The 20,000-nt window shown below is 39.6% G+C and overlaps 2 protein-coding genes across 2 annotated transcripts; both read left to right on the top strand.

Moving 5' to 3' along the window:
* Positions 1-1,197: 1,197 nt before the first annotated feature.
* Positions 1,198-5,514, top strand: casr (calcium-sensing receptor; the record flags this gene model as incomplete). Its single annotated transcript, XM_080040745.1, has 6 exons — positions 1,198-1,382; positions 1,492-1,798; positions 2,314-3,153; positions 3,237-3,467; positions 4,172-4,295; positions 4,391-5,514. 6 exons carry the CDS (start codon positions 1,198-1,200, stop codon positions 5,512-5,514), a joined length of 2,811 nt encoding a protein of 936 aa, XP_079896871.1.
* A 3,243-nt stretch (positions 5,515-8,757) lies between these two features.
* b4galt4 (UDP-Gal:betaGlcNAc beta 1,4- galactosyltransferase, polypeptide 4) lies at positions 8,758-18,916 on the top strand. Its single transcript, XM_080040534.1, has 7 exons — positions 8,758-8,814; positions 14,350-14,851; positions 15,532-15,764; positions 16,110-16,297; positions 16,375-16,497; positions 16,608-16,712; positions 16,849-18,916. The coding sequence occupies exons 2-7, from the start codon at positions 14,590-14,592 to the stop codon at positions 16,982-16,984; spliced, it is 1,047 nt and encodes a 348-aa protein (XP_079896660.1). The 5' UTR covers positions 8,758-8,814; positions 14,350-14,589; the 3' UTR covers positions 16,985-18,916.
* Positions 18,917-20,000: the final 1,084 nt, after the last annotated feature.

Below are 20,000 nucleotides of genomic sequence, written 5' to 3'. Positions count from 1 at the left end.
GCGGTAAGTTCGATCCTCTGTTGTTGTTTTTTTCATGTTTGATATTTTAACAATTTATTTTTACACATGGAGTTAAAAAGTACTGGAGAACAATTTTTCTCAAATTCAGCCATCTACATGCAGCATTCTTTTTGATTAAGGCTCTGAGTAATGAAAATATTACAGTCAATTGCTTTGCTATATTTTTTTGTTATAAAACATGTTTTAATCTTTTTTTAAATCAATTTGGAATAGGAATTATGTGATTTGTAATATGGATATTTCTTCATTGTTATTTAGAAATGAATACTTGAAGGACATTGGACTAAAAAAAAACTTTGGAAACTGGATAATGCTTTTGTTGGAAACTAATATTTTAATGCAAAATACACTTTCCATCCAAAACAATGGCAATGAACATTTTAAAAATATTTGATATGTTTATATGTGTAGGACATCTCTTAACAATGGCTGACATGGCTTTTACAGCTACAGCTGTTAGTTACTTTATTGTCACAGCTCTGCCCCAGCATTTTTCCAGCTGTATTAGCCAGATGCAGTTGGCTTCTCTCCACCGTGAATGGGTTCACTGGCCACAGCATGAGACCGGGCGTTTGCAGGAAGGAGGGTCATTAGAGTGTGACTTCACTCTCAGCTCATGTAAATTCTGCATCTATTTCGGTTCAAGATGGATATTTTAGGCAGTATGACGGCAATGTTACTATAGGTGTAAAATTACCAAACATTACCAAATAAGTCAACTCATTTAAAAACAAAACAGACGTAAAAAATCCAAACTCTTCAAAAACTCGTCCTGCAAGAGTAGGTAATAGTAGCCTTAGGTCATGTTGGCCTCTAACACTGTTCTCGCCCTAGGTCCCTGCTTATATGGGAAAGTGAGCTCATTAATGGGAGGCAATGGACGGTATCTCACAGTGCTCCAGCACAATAATTATGTTGTTAACTTGTAGTTATCCTTTTTTATGTATGTTTATCTCATAATAAACAGAATCATGTTTAACATCTGATGGGATTATGGCTCATTTGACTATTCATAATATTGTCTTTCCTTTTTCTTACAGTCATATATTCTCATCAGTGCCAACATGAAATATCCAAAACAGCATGGTAGGCAGATTGATGGGATAAGATAAAATTGAGAATTCCCTTCACCCTGGAAGTAGAAAAATAATCCTACCCATTAGAAAGAAGAGAAAGATGAGACTGATTCTGTATTATCTGATTCTGCTGGGGTCCAGTTGTGTGATTTCAACATATGGGCCCCGTCAGAGAGCACAAATGACTGGGGACATTTTGCTAGGAGGTCTTTTCCCCATCCACTTTGGCGTCGCATCCAAAGATCAAGACCTCGCAGCACGTCCTGAATCCACACAGTGTGTGAGGTAAATTTTGAGATTGGTTGATATGTAGGCGAAAAAATCAATCAATGGAAGATTTGACTGGGTGTGTTTAAACAGCTCGCCTGAATGCATGCCTCGTTTGCTTTTACAGGTTCAACTTCCGTGGTTTCCGTTGGCTCCAGGCTATGATTTTTGCGATCGATGAGATAAACAACAGCAGCACTCTCCTGCCCAACATTACTCTGGGCTACAGGATCTTTGACACGTGCAACACAGTGTCAAAAGCCCTGGAAGCGACGCTTAGTTTTGTGGCCCAGAACAAGATCGACTCCCTGAATTTAGATGAATTTTGTAACTGCACCGATCACATCCCGGCAACCATTGCAGTTGTGGGAGCAGCTGGATCTGCAGTCTCCACGGCAGTTGCAAACCTACTGGGTCTTTTTTATATTCCTCAGGTGAGTAACCCAACCGTTCATACTCCACATTAGTTGTGGCCTTAAAGCTATAGTTCGTAACTTTTTCATATAAATGATGGACACAAAGTTGATTAAGCCTATCAGCTCTCCAAAACTCTCTCCGACTATGGCGGCATTTCCCAACTGGTGTCGCAACCCGACACTGGCGCAGGAGCTCAGAAAAATAAAAGGGCCCAAGACATATTTCATTTGTTGATTCTACCTCTAAAAAAACGTGGACGAACAGCAGAAGGTATAAAATCCATGTGAGATCGCTTAACTCATGTAGACTTAAGACAGTGTTTTTGTAATTATTCAGAATTCCTCATGGGGGCAACAGGAGTTTCGCACTATAGCTTTAAACATTGAGGAAATGTCACATGGCAACCCTGTATTCAGAAAATCCACACATAATTAATCTGTGGTGGATAATATATTTGACAGTCAACATAATGCCTCATGGAGGATTTTTCTATCACAAAAAATACATTACCTTAAAATCTTTCCTGTTTCAGATCAGCTATGCCTCTTCTAGTCGCTTACTGAGCAATAAGAATCAGTACAAGTCCTTTATGAGAACCATCCCTACAGACGAGTACCAGGCCACAGCCATGGCGGACATCATTGAGCACTTCCAGTGGAACTGGGTCATCGCTGTGGCCTCAGATGACGACTATGGACGCCCGGGGATCGAAAAGTTTGAGAAGGAGATGGAAGAGCGAGACATCTGCATTCACCTAAATGAACTCATTTCCCAATACTTTGAGGATCACGAAATCCAAGCTCTGGCTGACAGGATTGAGAACTCCACAGCTAAAGTAATTGTTGTGTTTGCCAGCGGCCCAGACATTGAGCCTTTAATCAAAGAGATGGTCAGGAGAAACATCACAGATCGTACCTGGTTAGCCAGTGAAGCGTGGGCAAGCTCCTCCCTTATTGCCAAACCAGAGTATCTTAATGTTGTGGGAGGGACCATTGGCTTTGCTCTGAAGGCAGGGCATATACCTGGCTTTAGAGGGTTCTTAAAACAGGTCCAACCAAAGAAAGACAGTCACAATGAATTTGTCAGGGAGTTTTGGGAAGAGACCTTCAACTGTTATATGGAGGACAGCCCGAGACTGCAAGACAGCGAGAACGGGAGCACAACTTTCAGGCCTCTTTGTACTGGGGAGGAAGACGTCACAAGTGTTGAGACACCATACCTGGACCACACACACCTTCGTATCTCCTATAATGTGTATGTTGCAGTTTATTCCATTGCACACGCCCTCCAGGACATACTATCCTGCACACCTGGACATGGACTATTTGCCAACAATTCCTGTGCAGATATAAAGAAAATGGAAGCATGGCAGGTAAATATAAGGCACAAATCAGCATTCCAGAGCATTTAAATATCTAATATTTTACTTAACCAATGAATTGTTCCAATCCTCAGGTCCTGAAACAGCTCAGACATTTGAACTACACCAACAGTATGGGGGTAAAGATGCACTTTGATGAGAACGCGGACCTGGCAGCAAACTACACCATTATGAACTGGCACAGGTCTGCTGAAGATGGCTCCGTGGTGTTTGAGGAGGTTGGATACTACAATATGCATGCCAAGAGAGGAGCCAAACTGCTGATTGACAAGACAAGGATTCTGTGGAATGGATATAGTTCTGAGGTCAGTCAGACTGTTTTGTCAAATACATTTCTATTCATTTATTCAGTCAGTGTTCCTCCAGAACATATAGTGACAATGTCTTAGGGTAATACATACCTTCTAACTTTCCAAAACTGTGATTCAGGAAAATACCACAAAACATTTCTGCATTGAGTACAATCATGTGTGGTTTGGTTGTTTTTTCTACCGTTGAATCAGTAATAAAGGCATTAAATGCTCTTTACACACCATTATAGAATGAATTGCCAAATTATGTTTAAAACCTCAGTTTTGCGATGGTCTAGTAATGGTCTAGTCCACAAAAGTTTGCTCAGGAACCTTGATTTATGCAACGTCCTGTTTCTCTACCATTTCTCATGAATATTTTTTTATTTTATTTTTTATTTTATTTATTTAGCACACATTGCCCAATGAGCTTGTACAGAGTTCCACCCCTATCAATAATCACAATGAAATCATAGTCAGGCTAACAAATAAACTTTAGAAATTAAGGAGACAAAGTACATAAATACTCAAAATAATCAAAATGAGATAACATAAAACACAAGAAGTGACTTGTGCTTCACAAGAGGTTTATAACACATCAAAACAATGTCCAGCTTGCGGCTATCTAAATTTCTGAATTTAAACACATATTCACATCCATTATAAATGTATTTTCTGCTCTTTCTCCTTGACCTTTTCTTTCTGTTTACATCCCATAGGTGCCATTCTCTAATTGCAGCGAGGACTGTGAACCCGGTACCAGAAAGGGAATAATTGACAGCATGCCCACATGCTGCTTTGAATGCACTGAATGCTCAGATGGAGAGTACAGCAATCACAAAGGTATTAAGATACCCATCATTCACAATCTTGTGTCTATTAATGTTGCACCTGGCTAATGTTGCACTTCTAACGCAGATTATGTTTTATTCATACAGATTCCAGTGTTTGCACCAAGTGTCCAAATAACTCTTGGTCCAATGAAAACCACACATTCTGCTTCCTGAAGGACATTGAGTTTCTCTCTTGGACAGAACCGTTCGGGATAGCCTTGGCCATATGTGCGGTGCTGGGTGTTGTCTTGACAGCCTTTGTGATGGGAGTCTTTGTCAGATTTCGCAACACCCCAATAGTGAAGGCCACAAACCGAGAGCTGTCCTATGTCCTCCTGTTCTCACTCATATGTTGCTTCTCCAGCTCTCTCATCTTCATTGGAGAGCCACAAGACTGGACCTGCCGTCTACGCCAACCAGCGTTTGGGATCAGCTTTGTTCTCTGTATCTCCTGCATCCTCGTGAAAACTAACAGAGTTCTCTTGGTATTTGAAGCCAAGATCCCCACAAGTCTCCATCGCAAATGGTGGGGATTAAACCTGCAGTTTCTTTTGGTGTTCCTGTGCACGTTTGTTCAAGTTATGATTTGTGTTGTCTGGCTTTACAACGCCCCTCCTTCCAGCTACAGGAATCATGACATTGATGAGATCATATTCATCACCTGCAATGAAGGCTCTGTGATGGCTCTTGGGTTTCTCATTGGCTACACATGCCTCCTGGCTGCCATATGTTTCTTCTTTGCATTTAAATCACGGAAACTTCCAGAAAACTTCACAGAGGCTAAGTTCATCACTTTCAGCATGCTTATATTCTTCATTGTTTGGATCTCTTTTATTCCTGCGTACTTTAGTACTTATGGCAAATTTGTTTCAGCTGTGGAGGTCATTGCCATACTGGCGTCCAGCTTTGGTATGTTGGCTTGCATCTTCTTCAACAAGCTCTACATCATCCTGTTCAAACCGTCCAGGAACACCATCGAGGAGGTCCGATGCAGCACCGCGGCCCATGCTTTCAAAGTGGCCGCCAAAGCTACGCTTAAACACAACACGGCTGCAAGAAAAAAGTCCGGCAGCCTCGGGGGATCTTTTGCCTCAAATAGCAGCCTAAAGACAAACGGCGAAGACTGCGACCCCACTTCAGCAAAGCAAATGCCGAGGGTGAGCTTCGGCAGTGGAACGGTTACTCTGTCTTTGAGCTTTGAGGAGTCCAGGAGGAGTTCTCTGATGTGATAGCATATATTGTGGATGTGTCAGTTTCATCAATCCAATTAATAGTGTGTATTTTTGGACTATTTTATGCAATGCATTTACACGTAGACCTGCTTAACATTTTTGTCAGAAAAATTTCACAGCAGGAAAACAATATCAGTCCAGCTAATATACAACTGTGCCTGAATCCTGGGACTGTCATTGTTTTCAGTCTAACCTTGATGTACACTAAGCATGCAAATAATAAAAATAATAAAATATTTTGTACAATTAAAAACTTTGTGTTTATAATTTTTTTTCTATCTATTTATCTATCTATCTATCTATCTATCTATCTATCTATCTATCTATCTATCTATCTATCTATCTATCTATCTATCTATCTATCTATCTATCTATCTATCTATCTATCTATCTATCTATCTATCTATAATAAAAGCATAAACAAAGCGTGATGTTCAGCACAAAGACCTAATTTGGAACAACATTTAACCAGTTTTTAACCCAGCAGGCTCTTTAACTGCGCAAGACCATGAGGATGTATGAGTCACACTGTAAATTAACAATTACAGGATGTCGACAAAACGTTCCGTACTTAGTGATTACGTTCTATTATGGTCAATCACAACAAAAGAAATGGAAGTATATTCCCTCAACATGGCATTGTCAAATCAGTGCAACTTTAACGTATCACACCAATGTTTAAAAATGTCAAATGTTTCAATAAAACCATAGAAAGTAATATGATGGAGCTTTTAAAAAACTAATGACTTGAATTACTTTGATGCATCATTACATTGTATTGACTATGATGGATGTGAACTGTCATTCTAGTAACATACTGTAATTCAAATTATCTCCGATATATAGATCTGAGTAAAAGAGAAACTCTGAAAAAATACTGTTTGAGTTGTAGATCTTTCAGAGAACTTTCTCTGCTTGCAGCTTGCTTATCACAAGTATCTGACAACTGCAAACAGTGCAGGTCTATCTCACATGATAATGTCATTCTCGCAATAGGCCAACACCACACAGTCATGTCCTAACAGTATGGACAGGGTATATAGAGGGGCAGCATGGGGAAGGCCCTGGACTGTATAAAAGTGGGAAGGCACCATGCAACTATTTCCTGTTTATAAAAGAGTCCTGGCCTATGAAGTCCTAATAGAACATTAAGTACTATACATAATATAATAACAACATTAAAGAGGCATTCTGCATACATTAAGTTAATATGTCTGATAATGTTTACTGAAAATTTAATTAACATTTTGAATGCAAGATTTTTTAAATTGTTATATCTCTACTTTTACTTTGTGTAAGAAAAATATTTGAGGACTTCTGCTTTTACATAGTTAGAAGGGGACACATGTTAAATGAAGGCAAATAACTAAAGGCTATAGCCAAGGCTGGAACATGTTCAGCTTGACGACGGCACCCTAAGAATTACCCCCATGAAATACTCCTCAGGAAAAATCTGAAGCAAAATCCACCACATGCGTGACGTGGGGGTAGTGAAGTTTTCAGCCTCATCCCTACAGTGAAACCACAAACTACGATAGAAACGCAATAAACCAAAAGGGAACTAATGTATAATTAAATGAAAAGCTCATTTTTTGTAATTGTAATTCAAGATTCTATAAACAAATGAATGGAACAAAGAGTGACATTATTGAGTTCATTACGATAGTAATTCAAGAAACCATTAAACACCTTACTCAAGAGATCATTGAAGGGTGACCCTCATTTACTATGATGTCGAGTCAAAATTAAATGATTTGAACAAAGAGTGACATGATGTCGACTGAGCAAAACAACACAAAATAACAGCAAGTCCTATTTATCCCACTGTTTCTGTTTTTAGACAAGGGCGGAAGACAAAAAAAATAAGAAAGAAGAAAAAGTAGGTAAAAAGGCGTTTGACTTCCCACATCGCTAAGCAGGGCGATGACATGCTGAGACGTTCAGTATCGTGGCTGACCTGAGGAGCAGCTGAACAACCACTTCCTCTGTGAGCAAGAGGAAGACACATTTATCCTCAGAGCCAGTGAAGCCCAGCAGAGAGAGAGAGAGACCAGTTTGTTGTTTATGTCTGTCTGATCTTCAAGAGTGGGATGAATGAGTCAGATAATAATGAATTAAATTGCAATTGGAAGCATTGCATGGTGTGGGAATGTTTGTCACAGTTCATGGCTAAGAAAGGACAAGTCTTTTTTCCAACAACCGGTCTAACAACGCCCTGCAATTATTCAAATAGCCTAACCTGAGCAAACAGACCCATGTAAACACACGAGTCACTGCTTTGAAGAAAGAAAAGACGGAGAACAACTTGACAAAATATAGGTTGCATTGTAGGCCTGTTTGTAGTTGTTTTTCAAGGACAGATCAAATTATGTGGATTTGCACCAAGACCTGTAGATCCTATGAGTCTTTTACACTGTAAATCATGCATTGGCTGATCGATCTATATAAATGACTTATTACCAAAGTTACATTTACAAGGCCTCATTAGTTCTACAAATTACTCTTTTGAAACCGTATTGCTATGCATTATATAGGATACAGTAGGCCTATATATAGCTGCTGGCACAAGAACACAAAAACCATGAGATTTGCACCGTTCTTATAATGGAAAAAAAATAGGATGTAATTAATCTCCCCAACTGCCACGTAGGCTATACGTTGTGTAAATAGTATGTAAAACAGAGTAAAGTCAACTATTATCAGGAGTGGTGAGCTTTATTTTGAAAACCACCTGCTGGAAGTATTTAAATATACCATGCACCCTGTTTGTCGGCCTCTTTTATATGGTGGGCCTTCATCAAACCCACCCAAAAAATAATGTTTTTTTTCCTCTGTTGATCTTGCCTTCAAAATAAAAGCAATTTTGAGGTTGCTGTGTGTGTGTGCATCTTATGGGTTCACTAGAATAATAGGAAAAATAGGTAGGCTACTATACTATTATGTACCGTACATAAGTCCTCAGGGAACAGTTGAAACCCCAACACATTTTTAAGAAATATTTTACATAGCCTACTATATTTATGAATAAACATATCATCAACCATCATAGCTGTCAGCTAAATAAGAATCACCTGGAAAAATGCAAAGTGGGCAATATCTGTTTTTGTCACGGATATTAAAAGCAGACAGTTGCGAGATAGGCTACCCGAGGGAAAGACATTGTTGTGACTCATTTCTTCCGCTTTTCTTTGCGAATACCTTTAATCTGAAATGCATCCGGTAGAAGTGTTGTGTATCCACGTGGACTTGACATTTTCTCCTGGATCAATAACCCAAGCACCGTTAGCTTATGTTAAGGTAAGATGCTCTTTAAAAAACAGTTAATGTTTCATTTTATTGTAAAGGACAGTATTTCGTTTCACTTACATGAGGTCGTACTTCGTTTGTGCGCCTGTTCATGCTAATATTGACCTTTTACAGCACTTTTTAAAGGAACCTAACTCAGAGAAATCCGTATTCGTCGGCTAGCTTAACATCTGGACACAGAAACAGCAAGTTTGCGGAACAGAATTGAGTTTTAAACTTTCATAAAACACGCACGTTAATCTTGGGAAGAAGTAGATGTCGGGTATGTAAAAGGTAACATCCTGCCCAGAGGAATCACACCAATACCGGGTGATATGTTGGTGTTTCTCCGAGCTAGCCAACGAGCTAACCAACCTAAAATAAATAGAAAAAGAAAACAAAAAACAGTGAAAAAATCCTTAATACATGTCACAGCTTTACTCTATAATACGTTGTCCTTAGGGAGACACCAGCAAATATTGGATAATGAACATTAAATTGATGAAGGCTAAAGTTCTACTTATGTTAATATTATTTTGAGATATCACGAAATGGGCATATTTCTGTACTGGGGGGCGTTGCTTTGTTATACGGTATTAATATATTTTGTCAAGTTGTGTTGTGAATTAAGAATACCAAAACGACTAAACTACCATTCAATTATCTCATGCCTTGCCAGTAACTTAATCCTATGCCAGTTTTTCGGGCTGATCAAATCTATCGGCAAACAATTAATATCCAATAATTAGGGCCCGAGCACCGACCGGTGCGAAGCCCTATTGAAATGCAAAGGATTCTTATTATTCCCTATTATTATTATTTTTAGTAATGTTTGGCACTTTTCACCCCCTTCCCGTCATGCATAACTTGAAAATGTGTTGCTTACCCATCAGACCTGCAACAAATTGCAACTTATCGTTGGTTTCCAAAAAAACCGGCGCCCCCAGTGGCCAAAACAGTTTTTCAGGAAATGCATGCTCAAAAATTGGGAACATTTTAGGACAACATGTAATGGCCCAAGGCGCACTTAAATGCAATTTTATGTCCAGGGCCAAAATCATGGACATATAAAGAAATGGACACCATTTGCAGCCTAGCTTAGCGCAGCCTAGCTTAGCCTAGCCTAGCTGTCCAACTTCATTGTACAACTTCCCCCGGGCAGAAATACCCACATAAACTCTGGAAAATGAAGCGTGGTGGTTTGGATTGAGCACCGGACCAGCTACACTCAACAAAAATATAAACGCAACACTTTTGTTTTTGCTCCCATTTTTCATGAGATAGACTTAAAGATCTAAAATTCATTCCAGATACACAATTGTACCATTTCTCTCAAACATTGTTCACAAATCTGTCTAAATGTGTGATAGTGAGCACTTCTGCTTTGCTGAGATAATCCATCCCACCTCACAGGTGTGCCACATCAAGATGCTGATCTGACATCATGATTAGTGCACAGGTTTGCGTTAGACTGTCCACAATAAAAGGCCACCCTGAAATGTGCAGTTTTGTCTCACAGAAAAATGCCACAGATGCCACAAGCATTGAGGGAGCGTGCAATTGGCATGCTGACAGCAGGAATGTCAACCAGATCTGTTGCTCGTGCATTGAATGTTCATTTCTCCACCATAAGCCGTCTCCAGCAACTTCGCACAGCCATTGAAGAGGAGTGGACCAACATTCCACAGGCCACAATTGACAATCTGATAAACTCTATGCAAAGAAGATGTGTTGCACTGCATGAGGCAAATGGTGGTCACACCAAATACTGACTGGTTCTGAGTCCCCAGACCCCCAATAAAGCAAAAAAATGCACATTTCAGAGTGGCCTTTTATTGTGGACAGTCTAAGGCACACCTGTGCACTAATCATGATGTCAGATCAGCATCTTGATGTGGCACACCTGTGAGGTGGGATGGATTATCTCAGCAAAGCAGAAGTGCTCACTATCACACATTTAGACAGATTTGTGAACAATGTTTGAGAGAAATGGTACAATTGTGTATCTGGAATGAATTTTAGATCTTTAAGTCCATCTCATGAAAAATGGGAGCAAAAACAAAAGTGTTGCGTTTATAATTTTGTTTAGTGTAGATTAAGATCCACCGTTCCCTTTCTTTGGTGATTTACAGGACAACGGGCCGCCGATGATAATGTTACCAGAGATAACACTGCGTGACTACGTGGCTAGTTAATTCCGGTTAAGTTATCCCGTGAGCTCCTCGGGGGCTAAAGTGTATGGTGTCACTGTCTTGACATGCTGGTTAGAAAGCAACACACTATTCCTTTTGTCTTTAATAGTTTTTTTGTGGCGTTTGCGGGTTAGATTTAGCCATTTCTCTGACAGCCTCTGGACGTGAAGATGTTCCATCAGAATAAGTTCCCCCCCGGCACTATTTTGCATCGACACCGCTGCTGTTTCCCGGGGTTAGCCCCCCCCCGAATAGACGGCTCTAAACGGTGTGCTTCCAGACCATACTACTTGCTGTAGTTTGGTCTGGCTTCGCGAGACTAATGAAAGCTGCTCATTGGCGCAGGGAAGCCACAAGGAAGTATTAATGCGGAAATACCATGCGGTCCAGAAGCATGACGTAGCGGCATTATGGACCTATCAAGAAAGAGGGCGGCAAGCGTAGCCATGACGTAGCGGACTGGTAGCGGATGTAGAATCATTCTCGTTCTTTAGCATCCGTAGCATTGTAAGCTAAAGGTTTAAGCAAGCACAGTTGTATTGCTTACCGACCATGGTCGTATAAGTCACTAACCCCCCGATGATTCGCTATATGTGATCTTTGAATTACACTCCGTTTTTGTAAAGTAATACAGTGGTGAACAAGTTCTAAACGGAGATTCCTCCAGCCATCTATACCAAACTAGTGGACTAGCGCTGTTTTGATAGCGTTTGTTACATCTTTATAGGTCCTACAAATCCCTCGGCGACAAGTGTTAAAAAGTCACCAAAATGCCTAAAAACTATCAACGTCCTTCATGTTAAGTAAAGGGAAAACCTCAGACACAAGAAGTTAATGGAGCCGTGCACTGAGCATGGACCTATAAAGAAAGAACTGAGCCCTCTCGGAGACCGGGCAGAAAACCGAAACATTGTTTCACTACGACTCTGTTCAGCTCTGCCCACGGCTGCCCACCCTCGAAAACCAACTGAAAGCCGTTAAAAGCCGTTGGGCTAATAAAACGCTTGAGGTGGCGTTTTGAAATGAAAAAACTTCAGTTTTAATAATATGGTCTAAAGAGAAGTATGAGCCTATGATTGATATTCAGAAAAATTTTGCAGAGACACAATCTTGTTCGCCGCTTGTATTGTGTGGACGGGGAAATCTGCCTACGGACCGCATGAAAATAAGCTCCACCCCACAGCCCCATTCATAGCATGCAGTACCAATGGATTGGCCACATGTCCATGCTGGCTGCTCGGTGAAGGCACAGTCCTGGGGGCCTGGCCAAAATCAACAGGAAGTCAGCCATTTTGGATTTAGTGCCTAAAATCGCCATATTACAAATTTTCACTTCTCAAATACTGAAGACGCTTGCCTGATGTTAAATTGCGGATAGATTTCCAAAATTCCATAGTACCAGGGAGCTATTGGGGGTCAAAGTTGACGTAAACATCATAAAAAAACAACCTAATGAAACTTTAATTCATCATAACTCAGGCTGTGTTATACCTAGCTGCACTAAATTTAAAACCCAAATGTATCTTTGCAGGCCCCACAAAAAAGCCTCTTGAAGCCCCGACCCAAAATCAACAGGAAGTCTTTTAATTTGAAATATGTGAATTTCTAGCTCGAAAATCATCACAATGTTAAAAAATTCACAACTCCTAGCAGGAACATATTTAGCAAAACGAATACTCTAGGGACACTCATAAGACATGGAAGATAATACCAAAAAAATATTTGCCAAAATTTACTCAAAAGTCATAACTCCACATTACTCTGCAGGATTGCAGAGTGAAGTGGACTCATAAAAACTTTTCGTGCAAAAAAAAATACGATAGGCTAAGTCCTCAGACATGGAAGATGATATACCCGAAAGCTCATCGGAACCACCGTCTTGCAGCACCGACGCGTCATTCGCCAAAAAACATCAAAAACAGACCTCATGAACCCTTTAATTGATCATAACTCAGGCTGTGTTACACCTAGATGCACAATATTTCATATAGCAATGTAAAATCCCAGGACAAACAAAAAAGCCTCTTGAAACCCCGCCCCAAAATCAACAGGAAGACTTTTAATTTGAAATATTCGCCAAAAAAGACAGGAAGATGGCCTAACTCCACCATACTCTGTCTCATCTTCTCCAAATTTGTTATGGTTAATGAAACCCAAGGCCTGAGAAAGCACAAACACTAATATTCATAGAAAGTAAAGCGCCACCTGTCAAAACACCTTCGCTGTAGCTTGGCGTCTTCGCCAGTAAACAGGAAGTTGCTGTAACTCCACTATACTCAGTCTGATCTTCTCAACATTTGATATGCTTAATGAGACCCAAGGCCTGAGTAAGTCCACACAATAATATTAAAAAAGAGTGAGAGCGCCAACTGCTGGGTCAAGTAAATATTGCATGCTAGTTAATTACCTTCAAATCCTACACACTTGATCAAATCAACCTCAAAGCAGCTCAGGGAGGTCCAGAGACAACGATAACACGGGAAGCCGGTTCTATCGGCTCCATGGCCTTCATAGTTTCTCGGCGTCATCGCCACGAAACAGGAAGTCGCTGTAATTTCGCTCTGAACTGTCCCATGTGCTCCAAACTTCACCTGCCTGGTAAGAGCCTAGGCCTGAGGACTTCCTCGCATCCGTATCAAGCGCGTCGCGGCAACTTCCACACTTCCGGTGACAGGTATCACTGTGCCGCGCGCTCCGAAGAGGAGGAGACTGCGGCGCGTTCTCTCACGCGGTCGCCCGGAGCGCCGAGGCCGGCCAGGACGGCGTCCAGCACGGAGGTGCGAGGGCCCGGTCATCACTGCTCGCAGTTTTAATTAAATTTTTTGTTTCATCATGCGAAACTCAAAATCTTGTTTGTGATCTGCTGGTCAGACAACACCACTAAATTAAAGAGGTCAGTCACAATTGTGCTGGACATGTTTCACTATTATTGTTTAAACCAATAATGAATCGATAAATCAATTAAATAATCAACACACATATTAACATAAATAATATTTAAAAATTGATAAATCGCAATAGATAAATTAAAAGGAGAAGGGTGTTAACATCTCTGTTAGTGATCCTTAGTGTGCTGGGGTAAAGAGAAAAAGACAGGTGTATAGTTACTGGGTTTGAGGTTGCCATTCATTCAGTAAGCTCTTTCACCGTACAAAGGTATCTTGATTTGTGTTCTAAGATAACATCAGGAGGTTTTTGTTTTCGTGTGAAAATCAATGGAGATATATCTGTAAAACTAGAACATGTGCCTATTCATGGTGGAGCTTTGCATGAAGAGGCGTGATAGAAGACTGACTCCGATGCAAATGTGCCCATTTTGTGGCGGTAACACTTTTTCTCTGGAAACTATTGACAGGTGCACGGAGAACTGGACTGGTGAAACTGGATTTTGAGGCTTCAGCAATGGATTTTCACCAATAACTTTTCCGTACCTTCCAGTTCAGCAGCATGTTTCATCGCCATGGGATGACTGGTTAGTGAAACTGTGGCAGTCGGAACCTTTTGCTGAGATGTCCTGCACAGAAGAAATATCTTAGATTCTAACTAGCAGCATCCACTACAGTCGCCAGTTTCACACCAGCCCAGTCACGCAGCCATGGGCTTCTGTTCACCTGTGTTCAAGTTCTTGCGTAGAGGGAAGTACTTTGTACTGCTCCTCCTCTCACTGTCAGTCCTGGCGTGGATTGCAACTTTTAAAGGCGAAATGGTGAAATCCTTTCAGGTTTCCTCCGCCCCAACACAAACTCTCGTCAAAGGGGACAGCCTGAGGGAAAAGTTCAGCTCTTTTACAGCAGCAACCATTCGCTTAAGTACTCCACCACCGAAAGCCGATTGCCCTCTGGAGTCACCGTTACTACGTAAGTATACAACAGAAAAGCAGGTTAAAGAGTTACTCAACTTACTGTTCTTTGTTAAGTGAAGTAGTAGAGTAAACTAAGCCAATCTGCTTTTGGGCTCAGCGTGCTGTTTTATATTTCTTTTTCCAGCTTTACACATGAAAGCGTAGATGAAAGGAACAGTAGAGTAGATACGTTAACGGCTATGTTATACAGGGGTTGTGCCCATCAGTAATCTGTGAACACTGTTGACCTGGGCAGATGGTTACTTCATTTAAAACCATATTGTAATGGTTTATTATACTGTGCAAGATTATAAATGGTCAGAAACAACATTTCAATGGTTAAACAGTAATATGATTTATAAATGGTAAACCAAAACTATTGTATTGTATGTTTAGGATTTTCCAATTTTTTTTTCTCCAAAAATCTTCTATGTTAGCATTGAATTGAGAAAACAATTACTTATCAGCATTGTAACCTTAACATATTTGTAACTTGCAACGTTAGGTGTGACAGTATATGTTGTCTGTCCTCTAACAGAAATAGTTTGAAATGTAGGAGAACAGTAGGTAAACATTTTTAAATAGTTTATTCAGTGAACCCTAATTAAAATGACATAATCTGGCTATGGTGTCATGTCACATGTAACGGAATGATCAAGACTCGGGTTATTTGGGTGACTGTGTCCGTTTCCACAGAGGGAGCTTTGCAGCTGACCTTTGAGTCCTCTCTGAAACTGAAGGACGTGGAAAGTGAAAACAAAGGAGTGAGTGAAGGCGAGTACGAGCCGTCTGACTGCACAGCCAGGCAGAACGTAGCCATCCTGATCCCTCACCGCAGCCGGGAGAGACACCTCCTCTACCTCCTTCACCACCTGCATCCCTTTCTGCAGAGGCAGCAGATACACTACGCCATTTATGTCATCCAGCAGGTATGCTCTTTTTTAAATCCCTTACATTTATTAATATTAAGAAATGATTGTAATAGAAGCAGTTGCCATTTAGGGTGGTTTCACACCTGATAGTCTGCTTATAATTTGCTTCCTTGGTTAGCACCAGAATGGACCAATTGGAACAATACAGGTAGTACTACACACCTGTGACCATTTTTTAAATTCCGACCAGGTTTACAACCAAAAAGTAAAAATTCTAAAATCAGCAAATTCTTTACTCAAAACTTTGATAAACTGCCCCTACATTAGAAATGTGTTGACACAGACATTTAAGTTTTGGACTGTACAACTTAACATATTAATTATGTTTTGTTTCTTTTAAAGGCTGGTGATGCAACTTTTAACCGTGCTAAGTTACTGAATGTCGGGTATATGGAGGCACTGAAGGACTACAGCTGGGACTGCTTCATCTTCCATGATGTGGACCTGGTTCCTGAAAATGATCACAACTTATACATCTGTGACAAGCAGCCCAAACACTTGGTGGTTGGCCGGAATGCCACAGGATACAAGTAAGTATGTGACTAGGAGTAATGAGTAAGCAGTTTAACTGTATGGGATTAAAGCATGCATATTTGCATATTTTCAGGCTCCATTACAAAGGCTACTTTGGAGGAGTCTCCGCAATGACCAGAGAGCAATTCCTTCAGGTAAACGGATTCTCAAACACTTACTGGGGCTGGGGCGGAGAAGATGACGACCTTCGCAAACGGTGAGACCAAAACAAGTGAAAACAGTATTTAAGGTTATCAGTGTGAGCATGTTCTGGTATATATTATTTTATTTGGTCACTGATATATGCCTGTCTTCTGTCTCGCGCAGGATTGAGCTGCAGAAAATGAAAATTATGCGGCCGCCAGCGGATATAGCTCGCTACACCATGGTGTTTCACAAAAGGGACAGTGGCAATGAGATCAACAAAGACAGGTGAGTGAATGTACAGGTGGGGATAATGTGCTTTTCTTTGTTTATTTTTGGTCCATTAAATGTATGCATCCTGATTTGTGCTTTGAGCTTCATCACTTTTTATTAACCTTTTTCTATTTATTTTTTTACCCCCTAGGATGAAGTTGTTAGGGCGAACGCAGCAGGTTTGGAGAAAGGATGGACTCAACAGCTGCTCATATAAGACTTTGTCGCTAGAGAGGATGCCTCTTTATGTGAATGTGACTGTGGACATTGGTAAGCCACAGAGTTGAGATTTCAAAAAGGAAGCTTTGCTGTGACCCAAAAATGATTTCTGCTATATTTTATACAGTGTGTTTAGGCCACTGGGCCCAGTGAAGCTACTGCATGTGGAATCAAGCACACAAAATGCACATTGTTTTGATTTGTTTACTAAAACAAATTTCAGCTGGCAACTACTTATTTGCGCGTCAGTATATTATACTGCCTTCGTTTCCTTATGTTGTTACCAGCCAGCATAAAAAACAAAAACAAAAACTTTTACTTTCTTTATACTGATTGGCTTTGGTCAAAAATAAGTTAATATTGCTGATATTTAAAATGTTTTTGCTAAAACATCCAAGTGTCAGACTTTAATTTATTAATGCATGTGCCTTATTCATTTCCTGGATAATTTAAGATATTGCTGTATACCTGGCAACACATGGACAATGTGTATTTTGTGTGCTTAATTTTATGGACAGAAGTGTTGTCACTTAATTTACCAATTTAGACCATGTCAATATTGACGTTGTCATATTAATCACAATCTGAGGACCTTGTGTGATCCTTGATACATGACTGACTGAACATATTGATGAAATCCTAGTTATCTTAATGATGTTAAATATCTGAGCTCTTCCGTTTCTGAAACTGACAGGTAATGTTACTGCTCTGTATTTTGAAGTAAGGGATTACAAATATACATAAGCTAGAGTATAGTGTGGCGATGTAGTTTTGCGTCAACTCTACAGCAGATAAACTATGTGTGCAGAAGAAGAAAGACCACTGCAAAGCAATAATAATATATGGAGGACCAATCGTATCAAGTAATATTCAATTGAAATATGTGATTTTGAAAAGTGTGTGTAATTATGTTGTTGATTTTATGGCTTCTTTCACTGCAGAAAATGGAACTGTTTGGTAATGATGATGCTGCATCCTTGACCAACATTTGATGAAGAATGTGTTTTGTCTTGAAAATAAGTTTTGTGAGCCATTGTGACGATTATTTGATTTCTTATACTTCTTTTTAAAACTAAGGCCTTACAGACTTGATTTTTAAGCAGGAATTAATGGGTGGTGGAATTTTATTTATTACTTTAATATTTTATAAATTATATTTATAGTGTTTCGAGACCAATCTATACTATTTCTTAAATAGTGAAGTGAAAAAATTCAGTCTTTATGCATTCTTGTGCTTTGATCATCGCATGCTCAGCAATGTGTCTGTTACTCATATCAGATTAGATCAATTATGTTGATTTATGTTAAGAAGGCGCTGTAGCTGCTGCTAAGTCACATCTACAATAAGTCTTGCCTTTTTTTATCTGACAAAGATAAAATCCTACTTCTTTCAAGACTGACCAATTTTACTGTATAACAGTCCATTTACACATTCAGAAGCTCTCAGAAATTACTTCATAGTTACTGTTCTGGATTAAATTAAGAGACCATTCTCAATTTTTTCTTAAATCAGTATATCGACATTATGGGTTTTTTTTAATAGTAATTCTTCAGGGGGAGGTAGTTTGGAGAATCAAATAAAAAAGTAGATTCTTTCGGTGGTTGGTGGCCTGGTCATCATTTCATGGTTTCATCTCCACTTTCTGAATGAATGTTTTGCCTTTTTTTTTGTACTGGGAGTGGAAAACTTTGACATGTAAAACAAAAAAAAGATCGTAACTACTGCTTAGACTTTGTGAAAAGATCATCATTAAGAAAAGTTGTGGTTATTTTATACCATTCAACACTTGACTGTAATTTTTTTTATTTTTTTTTATTTATATGAAAATGTATGAATGAAGATGTTGTTTTAAGGTGATTTGTCATGGTTTGTTTGTGTTGACAGAGAAAGGGATTACACATTTCACTTCAAATAGGGTTACTCTCTCTAAACATGTATGACAGTATTTTTCTGAGCTGTCCTATGGTTTTCTGTGTTCCAAGAGTCTATTTGGGAAATATTGGTGGTACATGATGGTACAATAAAATATTAGTTTTTATTATTTAATATCTCCAGGTGCTTGTTGTTTGTTGTAACATTCACGTCTTATACTGATTAGTAGTACTTTATAGAAAGTATGTTGGTTTTAGGCACATTCCCACTAAGACGGCACTGGCCTGCAGTACATGGATCTGACCAGAGGGGGGTCCTTAAGAGCACAGCATCCACTGTTGGAAAACATCTGGAGTAAGGTCTGTCGCACTTGTACATTACTGAAACATTGCTTTTATTTAAGCATTATTGCATCACAATAAAAACCTCAAAGTGTTGTTTTGCTGAAAGGTGGGAAGATGTGGACCATATAAAGGAAAAAGAAGAACATGTAAGCTAAAGAAATCAGATGAAAAAACACATGATAAAACAGACAAAGGCTGTTTTCCTGATGTCATTGCTTATTGACCTCAGGATAAACAAGAACAAAAGTCTATGTGATATTGCCAGTTTCAGAGATGGTGCATTTGGATTAGGTTGAACTGTATATTACTTGGTCGATCGAATCAGCTCTTAGCATCCTCTTTAAAAGCAGGTAACTCCCTCCATGAGGACATGTTTGCATCCTTAACAGGAACTGGCCAGTCACAAAGTAGCTAGATTATGTTTAGTGTCACAAAGACAACCCACAAATTTTTTCCCAAGATTACAGCTGACTGTTGTTTGGTTTCCTGAACATATAAAACAGTTAGCCAAAAGTTGTTTGTGAAGGTCATTTTGGCAACTTGAAATAGGAAGTCATGACAAATCTGTGTGTATGAGTACTACCAGATACGGTTTAAGCCAGGAAAATAACACCAGCGCCTGTGCTTATTGACGGGGGCAAAATGATAAATTCCGTCTGATTTCCATCTTTGGGTTACATTGTTCATGTTCACAAATATTGATCAGACAGACCTGCTCTATCACAGTGAATAACACAAACTTAATAATTATATTATCTTCATCTTCAAATCATAAAAACATGTTAAATGTAAGAAATATGTTGCCAGTTTCCCTTATTGCATCATTTCCTCTTTCTGGCATTTAGCAGGAGCTAAATTATGCTGCAG

The sequence above is a fragment of the Ammodytes marinus genome (assembly GCF_949987685.1).
Source record: "Ammodytes marinus genome assembly, chromosome: 14".
NCBI lineage: Eukaryota > Metazoa > Chordata > Actinopteri > Uranoscopiformes > Ammodytidae > Ammodytes > Ammodytes marinus.
Note: the sequence above shows the minus strand (reverse complement) of the source record. Positions and strands in the feature narration are given on the sequence as shown.